General features: G+C 36.6%; 1 protein-coding gene across 6 annotated transcripts in view; it reads left to right on the top strand.

Annotated features, from left to right (window-relative positions):
- The window catches only part of SRPK2 (SRSF protein kinase 2), a 151,045-nt gene that overhangs the window by 113,145 nt on the left and 18,560 nt on the right, over nt 1-19,340 (top strand). For all 6 annotated transcript variants that reach the window (XM_086746292.1, XM_086746256.1, XM_086746283.1 and 3 more), the window contains 7 exons: nt 2,188-2,294; nt 8,055-8,220; nt 10,336-10,361; nt 11,747-11,993; nt 12,971-13,459; nt 18,361-18,461; nt 18,562-18,669. In XM_086746292.1, the coding sequence (XP_086602418.1) occupies nt 2,188-2,294; nt 8,055-8,220; nt 10,336-10,361; nt 11,747-11,993; nt 12,971-13,459; nt 18,361-18,461; nt 18,562-18,669 (1,244 nt within the window). The remainder of the gene's footprint in view (nt 1-2,187; nt 2,295-8,054; nt 8,221-10,335; nt 10,362-11,746; nt 11,994-12,970; nt 13,460-18,360; nt 18,462-18,561; nt 18,670-19,340) is intronic.

Below are 19,340 nucleotides of genomic sequence, written 5' to 3'. Positions count from 1 at the left end.
ATGTACAGCTTTTCCCAAAGTCCTTGTTGTGGGCAGTCTGGCTTACAGTTAATGTTTTTCAGGTCAGGATAGTAAACCAGACAACAGTCACATTTTTGCATACCTACTCAAAACAGTGAGTCTCCTGTATGTCTTCTCCGCATCCCAGTTTCCTTCCCAGTACTGAGCATGCCTTAAGTTTGTCCAAGTCCTCGCAACAAAACGTTGCAGTCTTTTTCGGGTAGTTATCACTTCTCTTTCTTGTGACCCTCTCTCTCTTTGTCTGCTTCTGCCATTCCTCCTTCCATCTTCCTTCTTCCCTTCCTTGCCTGTCAGCTATTCACTTCCCTGCTCTGCTTTCTCTTCTGGTTACTGGCAAGGCTTAGTGCTTTGGTAAGTGCAAGGAATGGCAGGAATGTGCATTGGAGAGTCTGCAGCAGCAGTGGTCTGAAGGACTGTGGGCGGATGTCCTAAATTTCATTTCAGAATGCTGCGGTGTTTTGCCTTCCTGAAATCTGTGTTGCTGTAGCATTGCAGTTTTGCTGTGTGGGCTAAGTTAATAAGCGCTGCAGAGCTAATGTGCTCTGCTCATCCTTTCTGATGGCTGTGTGCTTTACTAGTGACTTTACTAGTGACAGTTAATTGGATGCTTCTATGATAAAGTAACCAAGACTGTTTCCTCTTCTGAATGGAATAGAGTTTTGTAATATTCTGAGTAGACTTGACTGATATGTTTGGGAAATGACTATTCCCTATCTCCTCTAGTACAGGAATTAAGGGACATAAACTGAGATGAACATGTAGAAGCAATCAAAATGTTACAGTTCTTCACAATGTGCTTTGACCAGTGTTGAGACCTTTTAATTTTGACCACTCTTGAGAACTTTTAACTTTGGTCTCACTCCAACATAGAGGATGTAGATTTTAGAATTTCAGTTAACTCTATGCATATAGGTAAGTACTTGAGAAGAATGTAAATCATAGACAAGGTAAGTCTCACTTTGACGCAAGTTAAGACAGTGACTGTAAGATCGTTGCCAAGACTCTAGTTAATACAACTTAGAGAAGTTAGGTAAGATTTCTCCCCTGACAGTGTAGTTCCCTGTGAGTGGTCGCTGAGATACAGACTGCCTAATCTCCATCCATTGAGATTTTCCTGCAGTATCCATCAATTAATTGATTTTATGGTCTTTGTATTATGTTATTCTTTGCAGGGTTATAATAGAATATAGTTAAGATTTTAATATTTTTTTTTCTGGTTTCCGGTGTCTTTAAGGTCATCCCTAGCTAATGTCTGAGGATTAACTCAGTATAGTCAAATTGTAGAATTTCTTGCCGGAATGTTGTGGGTGATGAAACTTAGAAATATCTTGAATATCTACATATTTTCTCAATAGAAAGATAACCTACGTGGGTATACTAAGCATAGAACCTCTAATTTAGGAAGCCCCTGAACCACAAATCACTGCAAGTTCCTACATCTTGTTTTTTCCTAATGCTCTTCCCTGTCATCTATCGGTGGCCTCTGTTGGTGACCAGTAGTCTGTTGGTGGCCAATAGTAAATGCTGGGTCAAATTAAACTTTTTGACATTGTGTTTTTTGCATATTGCTTCAGAGTTCCACATTTTATTTGTTCCTGAGTTCTTTGGTGATTACCATTATTCTCTGCAGTTAAATCTGTAGGTGGTAAGAGATTCATTTTACTACTTCAGTCTTTGTTGTCAAGTGATTCTTAATTGAGCCTAATCAAAAAGATGTTTAGTATGGTTCATTTTCTAAAACACTGTTACTTCAGCCTTTAGTAGTTAAAACTTGCTATTCATATAATTTAAAATTTATTAGAAATTAGAGATAATAGACCAAATCAGTACTTTTAACTGTTTCAAAGAATACAAAAACGAATTAGTTATTTTTTACAATTACCTATTTCATTGTTCACCCTAATGCTATTGTTAACATGTAGAAATAACTGACAAGATTTGCATAATTAAAATGTTTTATTTTAATTTGTTCTACATTTAGGCACTGTTCTACGTGTTTACATATAATTGAAGTGTAGCACCAAAGCATATACCATGTTCTGCTCATTTTAGAGGGAAGTTTTCCCTCTAACCAGGGTGATGATTATTTTAGCTAGTATGCTAACAAACGTTTGTGTTGATCTCATCAACAAGTTTATTTGGAAATTATCCTTAATTAAATGACAGATGTCTGTATGGTCTTCGAAGTACTTGGACATCATCTCCTAAAATGGATAATCAAGTCCAATTATCAAGGCCTTCCCATTCGTTGTGTAAAAAGTATAATTCGACAGGTAAGATTTGTTAATGTTTTAAGTACTTTTTCCCCAATTGTTCACTGTTTGAAGGTTAGAATGGTGATAGTTCAACTGAACTCTTTCTAATGAATATCTAGGGTAAGATAATTTAGTGGTTATCCTAGGGGATAGCCTGCATTTCTTCTGCATACTGGGTTTGTTTTGTTTGATTGTTTTGTTTTTTTTTTAAATCAGGATTTCCTACTGATAAGGGAGTTTCTTGAGCTGCTTTAGAAAATAAAAAGTTGAAGCAATGAGTCTTTTTCGTCAATGTAAGGACATTAAAATTCAATTGCAGTTTTGGTTGACACATTAGGCTTCTTAATAAGACCTTCTGGAAAATAAAACATCAGAGCAGTTGGGGAAAAAAAAATTACTATTTTTGTTCAATTTTATAATATCTCTCTGCAAAATAGGTTCTAAAGGAAAAACTGTTCTCTGAAAATTGTTGTCTATCTGTAGTTAAGTTTTTGTAGAGTCAGAGGGCTAACAAGATGAAACAGTTCAGAACATTTCACTGGGACATGTTCTTTCAAAATATGTTATTTTGCTGTATTATGAAAATCAAGTTGCTGAGAGGTGATCATAAGGAGAAATAGTCTCAGCAAGGAAAAAAAAATCATTTATATATATGATTTTGTATATACTATTAATCTAGTTAATACCTAAAAATGATGAAGAAAATATTTTGGCACTTAGGTAACTTGTATTTATCAACATTACCTCTATTTTATTAATAAGTGATCTGTTAGTTACTTTCTTTGTAACTATTATTGTATGTCAGCTGGTGAATATCAGCCTATTAGCTCTTTAATCAGAATTAGTTAAATAACTGGTTGATGCAGTTGTTAGTATACAGTTGTAATTTTAGGTCCATTAATTTTTATGTGACTAGGTGGCTCAGATACTAAAAATAAGGAGCTGTAGTATTGCAGTGCTCCAGTTGAACTGAGCTGCCTGCTAAGAAGTGGGAATGTGTATGTTTAGTTTATACGTGCATATAATATCTGCTTTTTTTCAGCAAACATTGTCATTATTTTATTTGGAGTGTTTTCTCTTTAGTGGCACCATTGTTGTGGACTTTGGCCAAAACCTGAGAAATTACAATGTAATTTCTTGGTACACCAGGTTTAGTAGCAAAGCCAGGTTTAGGAGCTCCCTCCTGCAGTCTGCTCTTATCTCAGTTACCTTGCCCGTTTGCAGAAACAGGCTGTAAGCTGGACCGCTGGATGGATCCAAGCTGAAAACAACCCCTTTTTGGAAGGAAGGTGAGAACTTTTGTAAGCTTCACAGCTTACAAGTCAAGAGACCCCTGTAACCTAGCAGAGGAGGACTTTCAGGTGGGATCTTAAGGGGTGGTGACCACAACCCAGTGAGAAGTGGGATCAGCAAGGACAGGGGCCTGGAGGACAGAATTATGAGGAAGGCTCTCAGTGCTTTCTCTGATTGTCATGACTGGGGGACCTGACTCAAGTGGCATGTACAAGTGCATACAGCATGGGGAACAAAGGACAAGAATTAGAAATCTATATGTGGTTGCAGAGCTATGACCTCACTGGAAGTGCAGAGGTGTGGTGGGATAGCTCAGATGCCTGGAGAGCAGAAGTAGCCTGATAAAGGCACTTTAGAAGGGATGGCCAGGGAGGAGGGTTTGAGCTTCAGTGTTTTAATCTTTGCTCTAGAATGGCTCAGGGTCAGAGGGGAGACCAACAAGGGTGACATCATGGTATGTGTCTGCCACAGGCTACCAATGTCAGAAGTAGATAAGAACATTCTTATGGGGGACTTTTAACCACGTTGGTATCTGCTCTGGTGGGGCACATGCAATCAAGGAGGTTTCTGGAGCGTATTGAGGGCAGTTTCTCAACATGAGGTGAGCTCTGTCTCAGCAAGGAGACAGGTTGGACTGGTTATGAATGAGGAAGAATCAACTGAAAATGTGAAGGCTGATGGCAGCCTTGGCATGAGTGGTCCTGGTAGACAAGATGAATGTGAGTCCGTGGTGGGCTCCATAATGACAAAAGCCAACCATGCAGCAGGCCATATTAGCAACAGTGCAGGCAGGAGAACGAGGGCTCTCTTTCAGCACTTCAGGACTATGTAGTTTTGGGGTCCAAGTGCAAGACATTGGCTTACTGAAGTGAGTCCAGTGGAAGGGCACCAAGAGGATAAGGGCGCTGCAGCATATGTTGTATAAGAGGTCTTGGGAGAATTGGTTTGTCCAGTTTTAAGAAGAAAAGGCTAATAAAGGGGGAAACTTTTGATGTCTTCAGCACAGATAGAGAAAATGGAGCCAGACTTCTCTTGTCAGTACACAGAGATAGGACAAGAAGCAATGCATGCGAGTTACAAAAAGGTGAATTCTGATAGTGAGGGTGGTCAGGCCCTGGAACAGATTGTCTGCAGTGTTACACAGTGTTACCCAGCCTGCCTCTTAGGAGACCGTCAGGAATGAACTGGATAAAGCTGGTGAGATACAACTTTGAAGCTGCTGTGACTTAGGGAGGGTTTGAATCAGAGTCTTTCAACCTGTATTACTCTTTGAAGATAAGAAAAGGTAAAAATTCCAAGTAATTAAAACACTTGATATCTGAAAAAAAAGAGAAACAGATGAGTCCTGAAAGATTGAAAAGGTTTAACTTTTGTGAGGCTGGAATGAACTGTTTGGACTGGTGAGGGTGGCGTTGACTGGTAAGACTTCCAAGTTGTTCATCTCGTTAAAGAAAATAGAGATCCTTATTCTTTCTTCTACTCAGACGAAATTTGTGCCACACATGTTCTAAAAACTTATTTGTGAAACTTGAATATTAAACAATTCAATTATTGCACTGGTACAGCAAACCATTTTGTTTCATAAAGTACTGTAATTCCATGCTACAATTGAAAAGGAATGTGTTATACTATGATTTGGAAGATATTTTTTCAGTTCTTGAGTAGTTTTGAGTATTGGGACAAAATTAGGTTTATTTTAAAATGCAGCTGAGAGTTGAGTTTCTTAGTAAGAAATCTCATTTTGGTTTTAAGCAGTTTTTTTTTTTCCCCTGAGGCAGAGTTATATGAACTGTTGTGCAAGAGAAAACCCTGCAGAATTGAAAAAAGGACTGGTTGCTGCAGTTCCTTTTTGCAGTGGAGATGACTGGAAATGTCCACTTATTTAATTCTGAATTCCTTACTTTGGACTGTAAAATGCATAGCATCGGTCTCCTTTTGAGAGGATCATGTTCTGAAACTGATGCTGAAACAAGCATTGTGTATTTGATCAATGAAAATTGTCACTTTTGCTTTGACCTACAATGCAGTAAATCTGTTTAATGGGTCAATATGATGTGGCTCCTTGAATTAAAAAGAAAGAAAAAGAAGTGAATATTAATTAGAAACTGCAAATTATGAATTTCTTAATGTGAAACTAACCATGTGACTTTAACAAGGGAAAAAATATTGACTTCTAATTTACATTTTTTATTGTAGTAAAAGCAGCTGTCGTCATTTTTCAGAGTCTCAACACATTACCCCTTTCATATTTTTTTTTTCCTTTTTCAGTGGACAAATAAATAAAAACTTGGAGTGTTTTCCCTGTTCTCCATCATCTCAGAGCATGGTGCAATGCATGTCCATGTATATATTTCCATAACGCTTTAGTGGTATAATGTACTTCCAGTTTTTAGGATGAATCAGTCTGATCTACATTTCAAGACAGCTAAGCCATTCTTTCTAATGATGAAATTTTAGCAGAGTGGTCCTTGTGGTAATTCGTGGAACTGATTTGGGTTTAAAAAAATATTCTGGGGGATTTTTTTTTTTGTTTGTTTGGTTTTTTTTCCTCAAAAGATTCTTCACCCAAATTAAAGACAAAGCTGTCACCGTAACACTGTTACTTGAAAGGGGGAAAGGCTATGTTTTTAAAGTGGGAGATACCCAATCTACTTTCACATTAATTCCACTTCTGCATATCGCAGTGGAGCAGATATTTTTTCTTCTGAATGTTTATGGCTTTCAGTGTACTCTGGAATCTTTTTTTCTTGGTCTAAGAATTACAGACATTCAGTGGTAATTTATAAGACAGTTTGTAGTGTAGTGGGGGAGGAGAGGGACTATTATAATCTGTCTTTGTGTTGCTATTGCTGTTAATGCCTCTTCTAAAATTTTAAGTCAGTTAACCACCAACTACCTTCCCAGTATAAACCAATCTTTCTCTAACATTTCTTACTTTGAAACATACTGTATGTTCTTTCAGTTGCTTTGGTAAGTAGTCAAGCATATTTTGTATCTGTGTGAAAGAAGTCCAGATTATCAAGAACACAGCAGATTTTAGATATACCATTGCCACTGACGCCGAGTCCTCCTCACGTGAACATACGGTTTTTCTGTAGGCATATAAAGAAAGCTTTTCAGAAAGGTTGCTGTTCCACTGTAGCTCCAGAATTCAAGAAAGCAGAGCCATGCACTTGAGGTATTTCTAGGATACACATTAGTTTGAGTGTAAATATCATGTGTGCTACTGCTCTTCTTCTCTTACCTAAGCTACTTTGTGTGCTGGATGGATGTACCGGTGCTGGTATCAGCTCAGGACTGGGTGATAGACTATTGTCTTTGTATTCTGTTACTGGTATTTTGAACCAACATGTTTTGCTTTTGAAGTTCACCCTAGCTGGTTGTGTCTTAAAGGATTCTGAGAGCAAGGAGCTTGCAAATTTATTTATAAAATACCTAGTATGGCAAGATGTTCTTGTAGTTGGAGCTCATGAGTCTGGAGGTGTGTTTCCTGCTGTAGAACACTCTCTAAAAATCAAAAGAAGTCTTTCAAGTGGGGTCAGCTAGATTTCTGCTTTTTTTTTTCTTTCTTGCTGGTATTGTTCTATAATATTTTTGTAGGTTATCATAGCAACAGCTTGGTTTATGCTGTTACATGATTCTGTACTGAATAATTGTAATAATCGTATTCTGTACTGAATTGTATTCTGTACTGAATAATTGTAATAATTGACTTCCACAGTTTATTGTTAACCTAGATCTTAACTAAAATACTTGTAAAATCACACAGACTATTGTGTTCCTGTTTTTCAGTCAGAATTTGAGAAATTTTTAAATTATTTAAAAATCGTGTTTTAATTTTCATCCCAGAATGCATTTTTAAGACTTTGGATATACAGGTTTGATATGAGCTAGCAGACTTAGCCTACAGAGAGCATGAAAGACTAGTGGAAAAATACGCGTGACAGATGCAGGTAGACAGATCCTTATGTGACATCTTGGCCACATTAAAAACTGAATTACTATTGTAATTCTACAGAAAACTATAGTTAGTTATCCCAACAACACATTTACCTTTTTGCTTTCTATTATAATCAATTGTAAGATGGTTATTCACAAACCAGACTTCAATTATAGTATGTAGTACTTGCAGTGGTTTTTTGGAATAACTATTAAATAGTGAACCAGTGAGGATCAGCCTTTCTGACTGAGCAGCCACGTTCCTTTTCCACAGGAGAATGTATGAAGTTTTTTTACACATGCACAGATCAACTCAAGAGGACTTGGAAGTCTGAGAGCAGGTTGCTATCATCAAGACAATTCATCCAGCCAGCGTCTTACTCATGAAAGTCTCAATAACTGGATTTATGAGCTAAATAAATTATTTTGTCAGGCCACATATGGACTGCGGGCAGTCGGTTGAACATCTCTGTACTAACAATAAATACATTTAGCTTGGTCTGGGTAATTAAAATAAATTTTAAAAAAATCATTCTGTGTAATTAGGTACTTCAAGGTCTAGATTACCTACACAGCAAGTGCAAGATCATTCATACAGATATAAAGCCAGAAAACATTTTGATGTGCGTGGATGATGCCTATGTTCGTAGAATGGCTGCTGAAGCTACCGAGTGGCAGAAAGCTGGTGCTCCTCCTCCCTCTGGCTCAGCAGGTACGATAGTATATTTAAACAGTATGTAGTAAAGTTCCATTAGTACAATAATACTAACGATATTTTGTTCAATGAAAATTAACATTTTAAATAATTACATGTGAAAAATGTATGTCTAGTTAATTCTTATTTATGCTCTGGAAACTGTCAGGAAATGCTTTTTTCTCAGCTTTGCACATTCAAGTTTTTGGGGACCCTAGATACAGAAAAAGAGTTATTGGTATAAACTTACTCTCCTGCCACCCCACAAGCTTTAGTGGCTGGGTTTTAGCCACACTGGAGCCTTGCATCTCTAATGTTGACAATAATTAATAATCTTACCTAAATTATGTGTCTAGTTCTATTGCAAGTTAATCAGCATCATTGTGAAATTATCTGCCTTCTCAGCTGTTATAACTTACTCTCAGAATGCAGTGAAAAGTCCTAGAGTCCATAGTTTTTCACCCTTGAAAAGGGAATTTATTGTGCCTAACTGAATTTGTGATAAGCCCTTCTCTCCTTAGCACTGTATGTGAAATGTTTTATGTTAAGCTTGCAAGGACTTCATATAGGAACTGTACATTATGTTTAGCTAGGAGAAACTGAGGTAAAGAAGATCACAGCAAATCAGTAAAGACAAACAGGGAGGAAGTGTGGCTTTTCTAGTGATCTTTAGTACCATGGTTGCTATTTATTAGCTAATCCAGCATATCACCTGCAGGCAATGGAGAATAATAACATTTAAATGCCTTCATAATATTATCAGAAAATATTTTACAGATTAAAATCTCTGAGGTATAATAAAATACCTGCTGTATCAGGAACAAATGCTGTCATCAAAATCTGTAAATATTTCACAGTATTATATATGCGAAGATGCAAAATCTTACAGGTAGTGAATACATTGTATTGAATTTTACATAATATGTAATCACATAGGTAAAGCCTGTACATTATTTGTATGGGAAGTCACTTCATTTTATTCATACAGCCTTCATATTGCTTCCTAACATTAAAATATGTGTTATTTTAAGGAATATATTGATGGAGTTCTTATGACACTTTGTTCTTAGCAAAGTGTAATTAAACCTATGGCTTTCCACTCAGAGCTGAAGATGTGTTTTCTTTACAGCATTTCAAGAACAGATTCTGCGGAATTTCCCTTTTTAGACCAGTGGTGATACTCAAGTTTAAGAACCTTAAGTCAAACTTTTTGAAAGCCTTGCCCTCTCAGGGCATACAAGCGGTTTTTCCCCTGACCTTAGCAGCAGGAGCTGAACCTGTAAAAGAACTCTGAAGTCTCAACTGTCTCCATTTTTTATTTTACACTTGTTATTTGCCATATGCCTGTGTATCTGAAGAAGTTCGTGAGAGGTTCTCCCCCATTCAGTTCCTCTTTCTCACTTCCACTTTGCCTCTGTCTTTCATATTTGGTTATTTTTATTGGGTTTGATTATTGGGGGGGGGGAGGGGGCGGGGTGTGTGTGTGTGTGTGTGTGTGCTTGTATTGCTGTTCTGTTTCACAGCTAGTACTGTAACCTCATCAGACCTAATCATTGACGATACCCTTCTGAGAGATGCTTAGGAAGAGGTCCGTGCTGGAGGTGCTTTTTCTGTGGGCGTGTGCTGTTGTAGGCACTTGTTCATGCCTCCAGTCCTAGCAATCAGGGTACATTGTTTCAGAACAAAGGAAACATGAATATTTGACTTTTTTGAGGAGTGCAACGCAGTAGTTGTCTTTGCCGATATTCCCTGAACTATTTAAAATCTGCCTATCCCTGCTCAGTCAGCTGACTACATACGTTTCATCTGTGGCAACTCTGCAGTCGTTTAATGTTTTCTGTCCACTCTTTACTGATTCAGACTTTCCTTTCTGACTTTTATTAACTCTCCACCAACCACAACAGAGTGAACAGAAATTGATGGTAGCTCCTTCCAAGTCCAGATGCTCTCATGGAGGCATCAAATGGTTTCTGGCAGCAGGTACTTGTAAAGAGTAAAAATCTGACTGAAAATAAAAAAACTGACTGCTTATATTTAGTTAATAATATTTTTACAGAATTTCTACTACTTTTTACTTTCACAGAGTTGTTTTTGTAAAAATATACCTTTTAAAATTTTATTTTTTCTTTTTAGTGAGTACAGCTCCACAACAAAAGCCTGTAAGTATTGTTATATAATTCAAATTAACTATCTTATTTTCTGACTTATTTTCTGTATTTCTGTAGGTATTAATAGCTTTGAAGGTCTTTGACCTTACCATTTTTAAGCACAGTATTTCTCTGATGGAAACTCTCGTATACTTAAAATTCCATAGCTATGTCAAAGAAAGTTAAGCATTGCCATTTTCATCTCTCGAGGAATAATCCATTCCGTTGAAATCCTGACAAAAATGGGTGCATGCACTAAATACCATACATTGCAGATAGCTTAAAGACGTCAAGGCCTTAAAGGAGTTTTTTATGAGGTTTGAAAGATATTTTTGCCGTATATGTACAGCAAATAACCACTGCTAATGCAGCTGTTTAGAAATATCGAAAGTCAAACCTGCTTTCTACATCTGTATTTGCAAAACATATATAGTTTCATTGGGCATAGCCCATGGATGAAAATTAACAGGATTGTCAAATTAACTGTCTGGTTTTGACTATCACATAGTTTCTTTTGAACATAACAGGATTTGCAGATAAACTTTTGAGAAAATAATATGACCCTTTATTCCTTGTACTTTATTTTTGAATTATGTGAGGATTTCTTACTATGTCTAAACAATGAATGAAAACCAGATAGATCTAATTTATCAAACAGTAAAAGCAGAAGTCAGAATTCAGTTAAAAATATAAGAAACTGTTTCAGTCCTAGCTCAGATGTAGTAATTTTTCTTTTGCTTGTTATTGTACCTGAGTTTTTCAATCCTTATGTTATATAAAATGCGAAACTTTTCATAATGGCCATCTGTTGTTTGTGATTCATATGTTTTGGGCCAGAAATGAATAATAAAAATGCTTTCCTTTCACAGGGAAATAGCTGAACAACACAGGATTTATGTAAAATTCTGTACCATTTTCAATCTGTGTCTTTCTCATATCATTTTTCTCAGCATACTGTTGCTGGTGATTATCTGCATTGTACAGAGAGAGAAATCATGTATAAAATTTACCACTAGATATGATAGAATATTTTCCACATGCAGGGTCATCTGTCGATCTACCTTGAAGTTTAAGATTATTGTGCTAGTTGAGATTATAGGATCACAGGAATTTTACTGTGGTATCTTAGGTGTATTTTGCTTCTGTATCTAATAAACAACCATGTAAAAATATGCATAACTCTGCAAGATTTTGATAGCTTTTTTTGCTTTGTATAACCATATGTCATTCTTGATTTTAACTAAAATGGAAGAAGCAACATATTTACTATACTAATTGCCATTCAGTATTTTCAAATAAAAAGTAATCATACTGCAAGTGAATTTGGTTTGAGATGCCTTGAGAATAATTGTTTAGGAGTTTGTGTTTTTTTCTTTTTGTTTATGTTAATATTTTAGGTTGGAAAAATATCCAAAAACAAAAAGAAAAAACTGAAGAAAAAACAGAAGAGACAAGCTGAGCTGTTAGAAAAACGCCTGCAGGAAATAGAAGAACTAGAGCGAGAAGCTGAAAGGAAAAAAATAGAAGAAAATGTAACCTCAGCTGTACCATCAAATGAACAAGAAGATGAGTACCACCCAGAGGTGAAACTAAAAACAGCTGATATAGAAGAGGTAGTAGATGAAGAACCTGGAAATGATGATGGTTAGTATTACCTTCTTTTATTGACCCTGAATTTACTGTTTCAGCAGGGAAAGTAGTTGCAGCATTGCATCTGATGCAGTGAATGAAGTCTCTAAACTATCCTAGATCGTTAAATTTCATTTTCTCCTGTAGGTAAAGTCGTAACTACAAAGTCTAAAAGGAAAAAAAAGTCAAACCTACTGTAGAAGTGAATAAAAACATCAATAGCTGTCTAGCTATCAAATCCCACGAAAGAGCACGTAGAAAATTCAGCAGAAAAATCAGTTGTCATACCACATTAAGTGGCATAACCAAGTATCTTGGTGAGATAGGGGAAAAATCAGATGGATTTCTATTCTGTAACATTAATGCAGTGATAGTCATTGTTACTTTTTCCTCTTCTTGTTACAATATTTGTTGTAATGTTCTATTTAGGTAATAATAATTGCAGCTTCTTCATGAAAATTTTTAAGATATCTTGTTAAAATTCTTTTTTAGTCATAGAGGTTTGGAGCGTAATTGTTACGGTCCAACTCTGTTCTGACTTGCCTGGTTTTCTTGTCTGCTGTCTCCAGTTCTGATAAAAATCTTAACTACTGAGACTTTCGATTTGATTTAGTTTTGTTCTGCTGTTACTACTGATTTTCCTATTTCTATGATGACTCCCTGTTTGTCACAGATTGACTTGTTGATTTGTAAAGATTGCTTTCAAGACTTCATATATCTCCCCTTCATAACATTCTTCTCTTCTGAATTGTTCCCTCCTGAACCACTTTGCATTGTTTATTTTTTCCAACAGCCTTATTAGTTCGTTCTTTTGCCTTTAATTTAGATTTTTAAGATTTTTGCATATTTCAGTGATCCTTAGTGTTTCCTTGTGTGATGTGTCAGAAGTCAAGTAGTTACTGAAGAGTTAAAAATGATGGCCTAATTTCAAACGGTGTGTTGATGTGTGATCTGATGTGTGATCTAATATGTTGCTCGTTGAAATTTTTCAGGTGAAGCAGAAGATCAGGATGAAAAAGAAGACACAGAGAAAGAAAATACTGAAAAAGATGATGACGTTGAGCAGGAACTTGTCAACACTGACCCTACAGACCCTAAGTGGATAGAATCCCCCAAAACAAATGGCCATATTGTGAACGGCCCATTCCTGTTGGAACAACAGATTGAAGATGAAGATGAAGAAGAGGAAGAATGTGCAAATCCAGAGGAGTATAATCTTGATGAGCCAAATGCAAAAAGTGATTACTCTTATAGTAGCTCCTATGAACAGTTTAATGGGGAATTGCCAAATGGACGTCATAAAATTCCAGAGTCACAGTTCTCTGAATTTTCAGCTTCAGTGTTCTCTGCGGCTCTAGAGTCTGTAGCTTGTGGTTCTGCTGTTTCTGAAGGATCAACTGTAACCGAAAGAGAGGAGAGCAGCCCGTCTCACGACAGGAGCAGAACAGTTTCAGCTTCAAGCACTGGAGATTTGCCAAAAAGTAAGTATTCCACTTAGTGGCATACACAGTGTTTGAAGTCTCTTGGAGCTGTAGGTGGTGTCTTATGTAGAGCGAGCAGTGGAATTAAACCTTATGTATATGTTTTATCCGTGTTCAGTGACATATATATGCTGATTTTACTTTTTATTTGTTTTGGGTATTTTGGTGAAAATTCAGTACCAAGCCTTATGGGCAGGCTGTCACATGCTTCTTTCAGTAACACAAAAGGACCTTTCAGTAACAGAGAACTCCTCCCTGACTTTGATTTAACAATAGATCTAGCACTGCTCAGTGATGTTGATTTTTCTCTACAGGGAAGTGTTTTAAATGTTTTTAGTTTCTGGGTTGGTGCCAAACCTACTAATATCCTCGCCTACTTCGTGCTTGAGTCTGAAGAGTGCCCACTGAAAAGATGGTGCCCGTGTGCCAGTCTGTGCAGTCAGAGAAATCTGTGCAGACTGCTCCCAAATGCTCTCTTTCCTAGGCACTCCTCAGTCTTGGGGAGAGAGGTGGGATGTGGGGTCAGATTAACCATAGGTAGGGCTGGGTTATGCCTGGGAACCCTTTTTTCATTGCTGGCTGATCTCACCTTCTTGGTTTCTTGTACACTGAACATCTTACGGACTGAATCATACGTCATGTGAATGCAAAATCTCGATTATGATTGTTTAAAATTTAGTATTTCATCTTAGAAGACTTTTGTCAAAAAGGCAGAGCAGATATCTGGAAACGAAGAGGAGGCTTTTAAGTTAGTTTGATCCCACAACATTCTGGTGAATTTTGACCTCCTAGGACCGGGTTTCAAGGAAAAGCAAATGTTTTAGTTTTGAGTGGCTTTTAGAAGTAGAGAGGGGAAGAAAGCACTTTTGATTGGAGTTGATGAAAGACTTTTGTCTAGTAGCATGGGTGTGTATTACGTTAAAAAAAGAGACAAGTAAGTGGAATAGAAAGGCAGTGGTTAGGTTAAAAAAATTATTAGCCTTACTAAAGGCAATAGCTAAGCTTACTTTCAGTAAACTGGATTCAAACCTGGGAGTTTGGTAGATGCAGCTTGGAACACAATACGAAAGCAGTCTTGTTAAATTCAAACATATCTGTCACATTAAATTTTAAGAAGAAAGCAGAACTATGGTTTTTTTTTTTTTTTTAGTTTTATTTTCTCTTGTAGAACTTGTTTTTAAGGGTATTAGATAAGTTATTGTAGATGAAATATTTGCATTCACAGTTCAGTCTACACAGGAAAGAAAAGGAAGTTTATAGTTGCAAGTAAGTGTTATTCCCGTGGTTGAAGGGCAGAAGGTGGTCATGAGATCGTGTAACCTGACTTCCTTTTATAACAAGCCAGTAATACACCACTTACTAAGCCCATTAACCTGTATGCTTGGCTTAAAAGATACTTTCTAAAAAGTTATCTACTCTTGATTTGGACAAATGAAATTATATAAAATCTGGTGTAGTTGAAATGTGTTGCACTGGTCAGTACTCAGAGTTGTTTCAGAAGAATTGTAGCAAGTTTGGATTTGTCTGCCTGTAGCTCTAGCTGTTACTTCTTGTCACCTCTTTTTTCAGTCATATGAACAAGTTCTGTAATATGCTGTATTTTAATTAATTAATGATTCTTTTCTGTTTCAAACAGTTCTTCTCTTAACCTTTTATTAAAACTCAACAAGTCAAATTCTTTCTCTCTGTAAGGCATGTTGCTGACCTCAACTCATTATGACTTTTCTGTATTCAGCGTGGTTTTGGACATTGAAATTCTGGCCACTGCTCATATATATCTGGAACTGCTCATATCCAAAACTTTTGCCTATAAATCCTATTTATTGAAGACACAGAAGGTGAAATCGTGGTGTCATTGCAAAGAGCTGGATTTTTGCCATTGAATTAAATAGCTCCAGGGTATTGTGCATAGGTTTTATTTATAGTGCTAGTGGCTAAATCATAAATATATGGGTTTCAATTTTAATAAAGAAAATACTGAGAGACTAAATCTGTAAGTGGTTGGAAAAAATGAAATTGCTTAGGAGAAGATCACCAAGCCTGCATCAGTGTTGTCCCAGATGAAGTTACTAAATTTAAATAGAGATGTACTGAAAAATACAGTCGAGGTTATTTCTTGGTTTAATTCTTTAGAAGAGCAATTCACACAGTTCATTACAGAGTCTGACAGGTTGGGCAATCTGCATGTAGACAAGAAATGTGAAATAAAATACAACTGAGTAGAGCTATATTTCTGGGAGATGTCAAGATCCAAGCTAATAAGTCTTCCAGTCCATCTCCTTGCGCTCTGTTCTCCCGTGAACAGTGTACAGGAGGCTCCTAGATGCCTAGTAGCCTCTTCTTTTATGCTGCTGCCAGTGTAAAAGCAGAAAGCCTATACTGCTGTTTTCCTGGGGTGATGTGTAAAATCGTCGCGTCTCCAGAGAGTAAGGCAAGCTTTGTCATCGTGGGAGCAGCTTATCCCCATAGCTGGAGAAACAAACCTACTTTATTCATCCTTGATGTTATCTCATCAGGAGCAATTTACAGACCTTTTGTGCAAAGAACGAAGAAAGACAGTAAATTCAACCATAGCTCACTTCCCCCTCAGAAAGAGGGGAAGCTGAACGTTATTAATACTAATTGCATCAATAATAATACTGAGTTAAACAGTAATAAATCAGATTAAGTTATTTAGAAAGAGGAAAGATAGAAAAGTTGCAGGCTATTCAATATTTTTAAATGGTGCTACTTTTTCACTGTAACTTTAGTGCCCTTTTCTTAAGAAGTAAACGTTATTTGTTCCTCTCTCTCAAGGCATTGCTATAAATTACTAAGCAGCATAGTCTCATTTTATTTTTTCAGGATACTTGCCTCATTCAGTGCACAGACCAATTTTGTTCAGTGGATGAGCAGCTATTAAGTTTTCCTCTCTTTCAAGTTTTCACTGCGTGACCAAGTGCCCTTAAGATAGATCTGTTAATTTCCTCATGACTCTCCTCCTCATTCCAGTGCTTGAATGTTTACTAAGTATACTATCATGCTGAGACTGTGAGAAGAGGAGGTGATATTTCTCAGTTTTACAGAACTAGGAGACACAAAAGTGAAAATCAGAAATGCTCACTAAATTTGTGCTTAGGTTGAGTTCCTTTGGATGCTTTTTTGAGAGTACATGCTAAAAAGTACGTGCCTTTTAACTTGACTTTGAGTTCTGAATGATCCACATTTTTCAAATTCAGAATCCAAGGTCTCATATTCATCTCTGGGAAAATACAGGACATAGACTTCATGAGTTCCTGAGAAAAACACGAAAGTGTAGGCACTTGTGTATTACCTTGTCAGGTCCTTCTGTTAGAAGAAGGTTGAAGAAAGCTGTTTTCTAATGTCATATTCAAGTGTCTTACTGATGAGGTGTCCCGTCCCGTCCCCCCCCCCCCCCCCCATTCTGCAGTCCCTCACCTTCAACAAGACATGTGGGAAGGATTTTTAGCACTGTCTGTCTTTATTATTTTTTTTTTGCCAGGGCTACAGAATTGAGAAGGGTCCTGTTATTTCTTGAATTATACATCTGATTATATATTTTTTTTAAAAATTAGACTGTACTACAAGCATGCTTGTGAGGGAATACTTTAATATTAAGCTTACTAGTTCTTGTCTTTTAAGTGCTGGATTGCAATCTTGTTCTCTTCGTGTATTTTACTTTTATGCCCTATCTTGGTGCTTTTTTAAAACCTGAGTCTTGAACTCTGTTTGAGCTTTTTTAGAGAACTCTTTTGTTGAGGTCACTGCCCCTTCTATCTGCTGCCATTTAGTCCTGTCTTTTCTTTCCTTCTTTCCTTGGTGAATCTTGCCACTTTCTTTTCTGGCTGGCTGGTATTTCAGTGCCCTCTTGGCCCATTCAGTCTTGCAATCCCTGCAGTTGAAGAGCCTCATCTGATTTCAGTCATTCCTGACTCACCATTAGACAGACATCCTGTATTTTTTCTCCTTGTCCCATGTCTGCTGTATTTTCCTCTTCCAAGCCTTAATGCCAGTTTAACAGATCATGATATCCCCATTGGAATCCCAGGTGCCTTTTGGATCTAGTACCTCTTTCTTATCTTACCACTGGGACAAGGAAATGGAGACGAATCCTCTACCACTATGTGATTTGTGATACTCGGTCTGTCTTCTACGTTCAAGTCCAAGCTACTTTCTTTCCAGTGCAGTTAAGGAGCTATCAGGTGGTATGTCAAAAAAAAAAAAAAAAAAAAAAAGAGAAAAGCAGCAGCCCTCCAGTGTTGTGTGTTAGAGTTGTCAGTGTCCCAAGAGCCTCTAAGGATTGCAAGATTAATTAGATTAACATTCTGCCTTTTTAGTCTGGATCATACTCAATGCAAATATGATCTTCAGAGAACTTTGATTCAATGCTGAATTACCTGTGAAATGGATGACGGTTCCCTAGACTCTTAAATTAGCCAGGTTTTGGTGAGTCTTTTTCCCCTTGGGACAGATTTTTTTTTTTTTAAAAAGAAAAAAACAGCCAAATTTTATTTGCCATTGCAAAGAATGTTAGTGTGAAATTTATTTTCTCAACCAAACTGTTCCAAGAATGTATCTTTCATGTGGAGTTTTTGGAGTTTGAATTTTAACATTTTCTGTCTGAATCTATTCTTGGAAACATATGCACTGTTTTGGCTTAGAAGCTCCTTAGGATATTCCAATAATAGTTATTTGGCAGTTAAACAATGCAAAAAAAATTGCACTTGAAATGTAAGGTAAGTAGTCCTATTTATGTCACTTTAATTTCTCTTAACATTCAGCAAATTATTTTGATATCTTCAGTGTATTACAAAACTGGATAAAATGTCAAGGCAAAACTGCTTAGAGATTACGTATGGTCCGTTCAAAATACTAACTATTCTACATTTTGCTCGTGTTAGCAAAAACTCGTGCTGCTGACTTACTGGTGAATCCCCTGGACCCAAGAAATGCAGATAAAATTAGAGTTAAAATTGCTGACCTGGGGAATGCCTGCTGGGTGGTAAGTATGACTGCATCATTTTAGCTATTTAGCCGTCACTATTTAGAACAGGCCTTTTTATTGCTCATTTTTTCCATTAATGTGGTTCTTTCTGTTTTAGCATAAGCACTTCACAGAAGACATCCAGACAAGACAATATAGATCCATAGAGGTTTTAATAGGAGCAGGGTACAGTACACCTGCTGATATCTGGAGTACAGCATGTATGGTAAGAACAATGCAATGTATGTTTTACAAGAATAAACCTCCCAAAACGAGTTGTTTATTTAGTGAGAAAATCTGGTGAGAATGGTTCTGACACTTCGACACAAATACGTTATCATAAATTATGTCGTATCAAATAGCTACTGATGATCTTTTCACTTTATTTAAATATCTCAAGGATTCTTAGTCAAAAGGAACTATTTTGGAGAACATACCTAATTTTATTTGATGCATGTTAAACTTGCAGTCAAAGTATGCAAGTTTGGAGGGAAATAAATGTATGTTTTGAATGTCAAAGTCTGACTGAAATAGTACAATTGCATGTTTCCTTCCCATCTTAGAATCTATGCGGTTGTTTGCTGTGTTTCCATTCCTTTTTTCTTGCATAAAGTAGCAAAACAATGAAATCCTTCAAATTATTGCCAAGTGTGGTGAAACCATTCATCAGATTAGGCTTGCAAATCTTTGAAGAGAAGGAATTTAGTTTATTGGTAAAATATGTGGTAACGTTCTGTAGAAGTAATTTTAACACAGTTAAACTGAAATTTTATATTTCTAGAAATCTTTAAGGAACAGAAAAATAAAAATGTAATAATCCAGCTTTCTGAAACGCTTATTCTGTTTCTAGTCTTTCTTTGAGGACAAATAAGCTATGTGCATCTTCTCATTAGAGAT

The sequence above is a fragment of the Chlamydotis macqueenii genome, chromosome 1, assembly GCF_036417535.1.
Source record: "Chlamydotis macqueenii isolate bChlMac1 chromosome 1, bChlMac1.mat, whole genome shotgun sequence".
In the NCBI taxonomy this organism is placed as follows: Eukaryota; Metazoa; Chordata; class Aves; order Otidiformes; family Otididae; genus Chlamydotis; species Chlamydotis macqueenii.
Note: the sequence above shows the minus strand (reverse complement) of the source record. Positions and strands in the feature narration are given on the sequence as shown.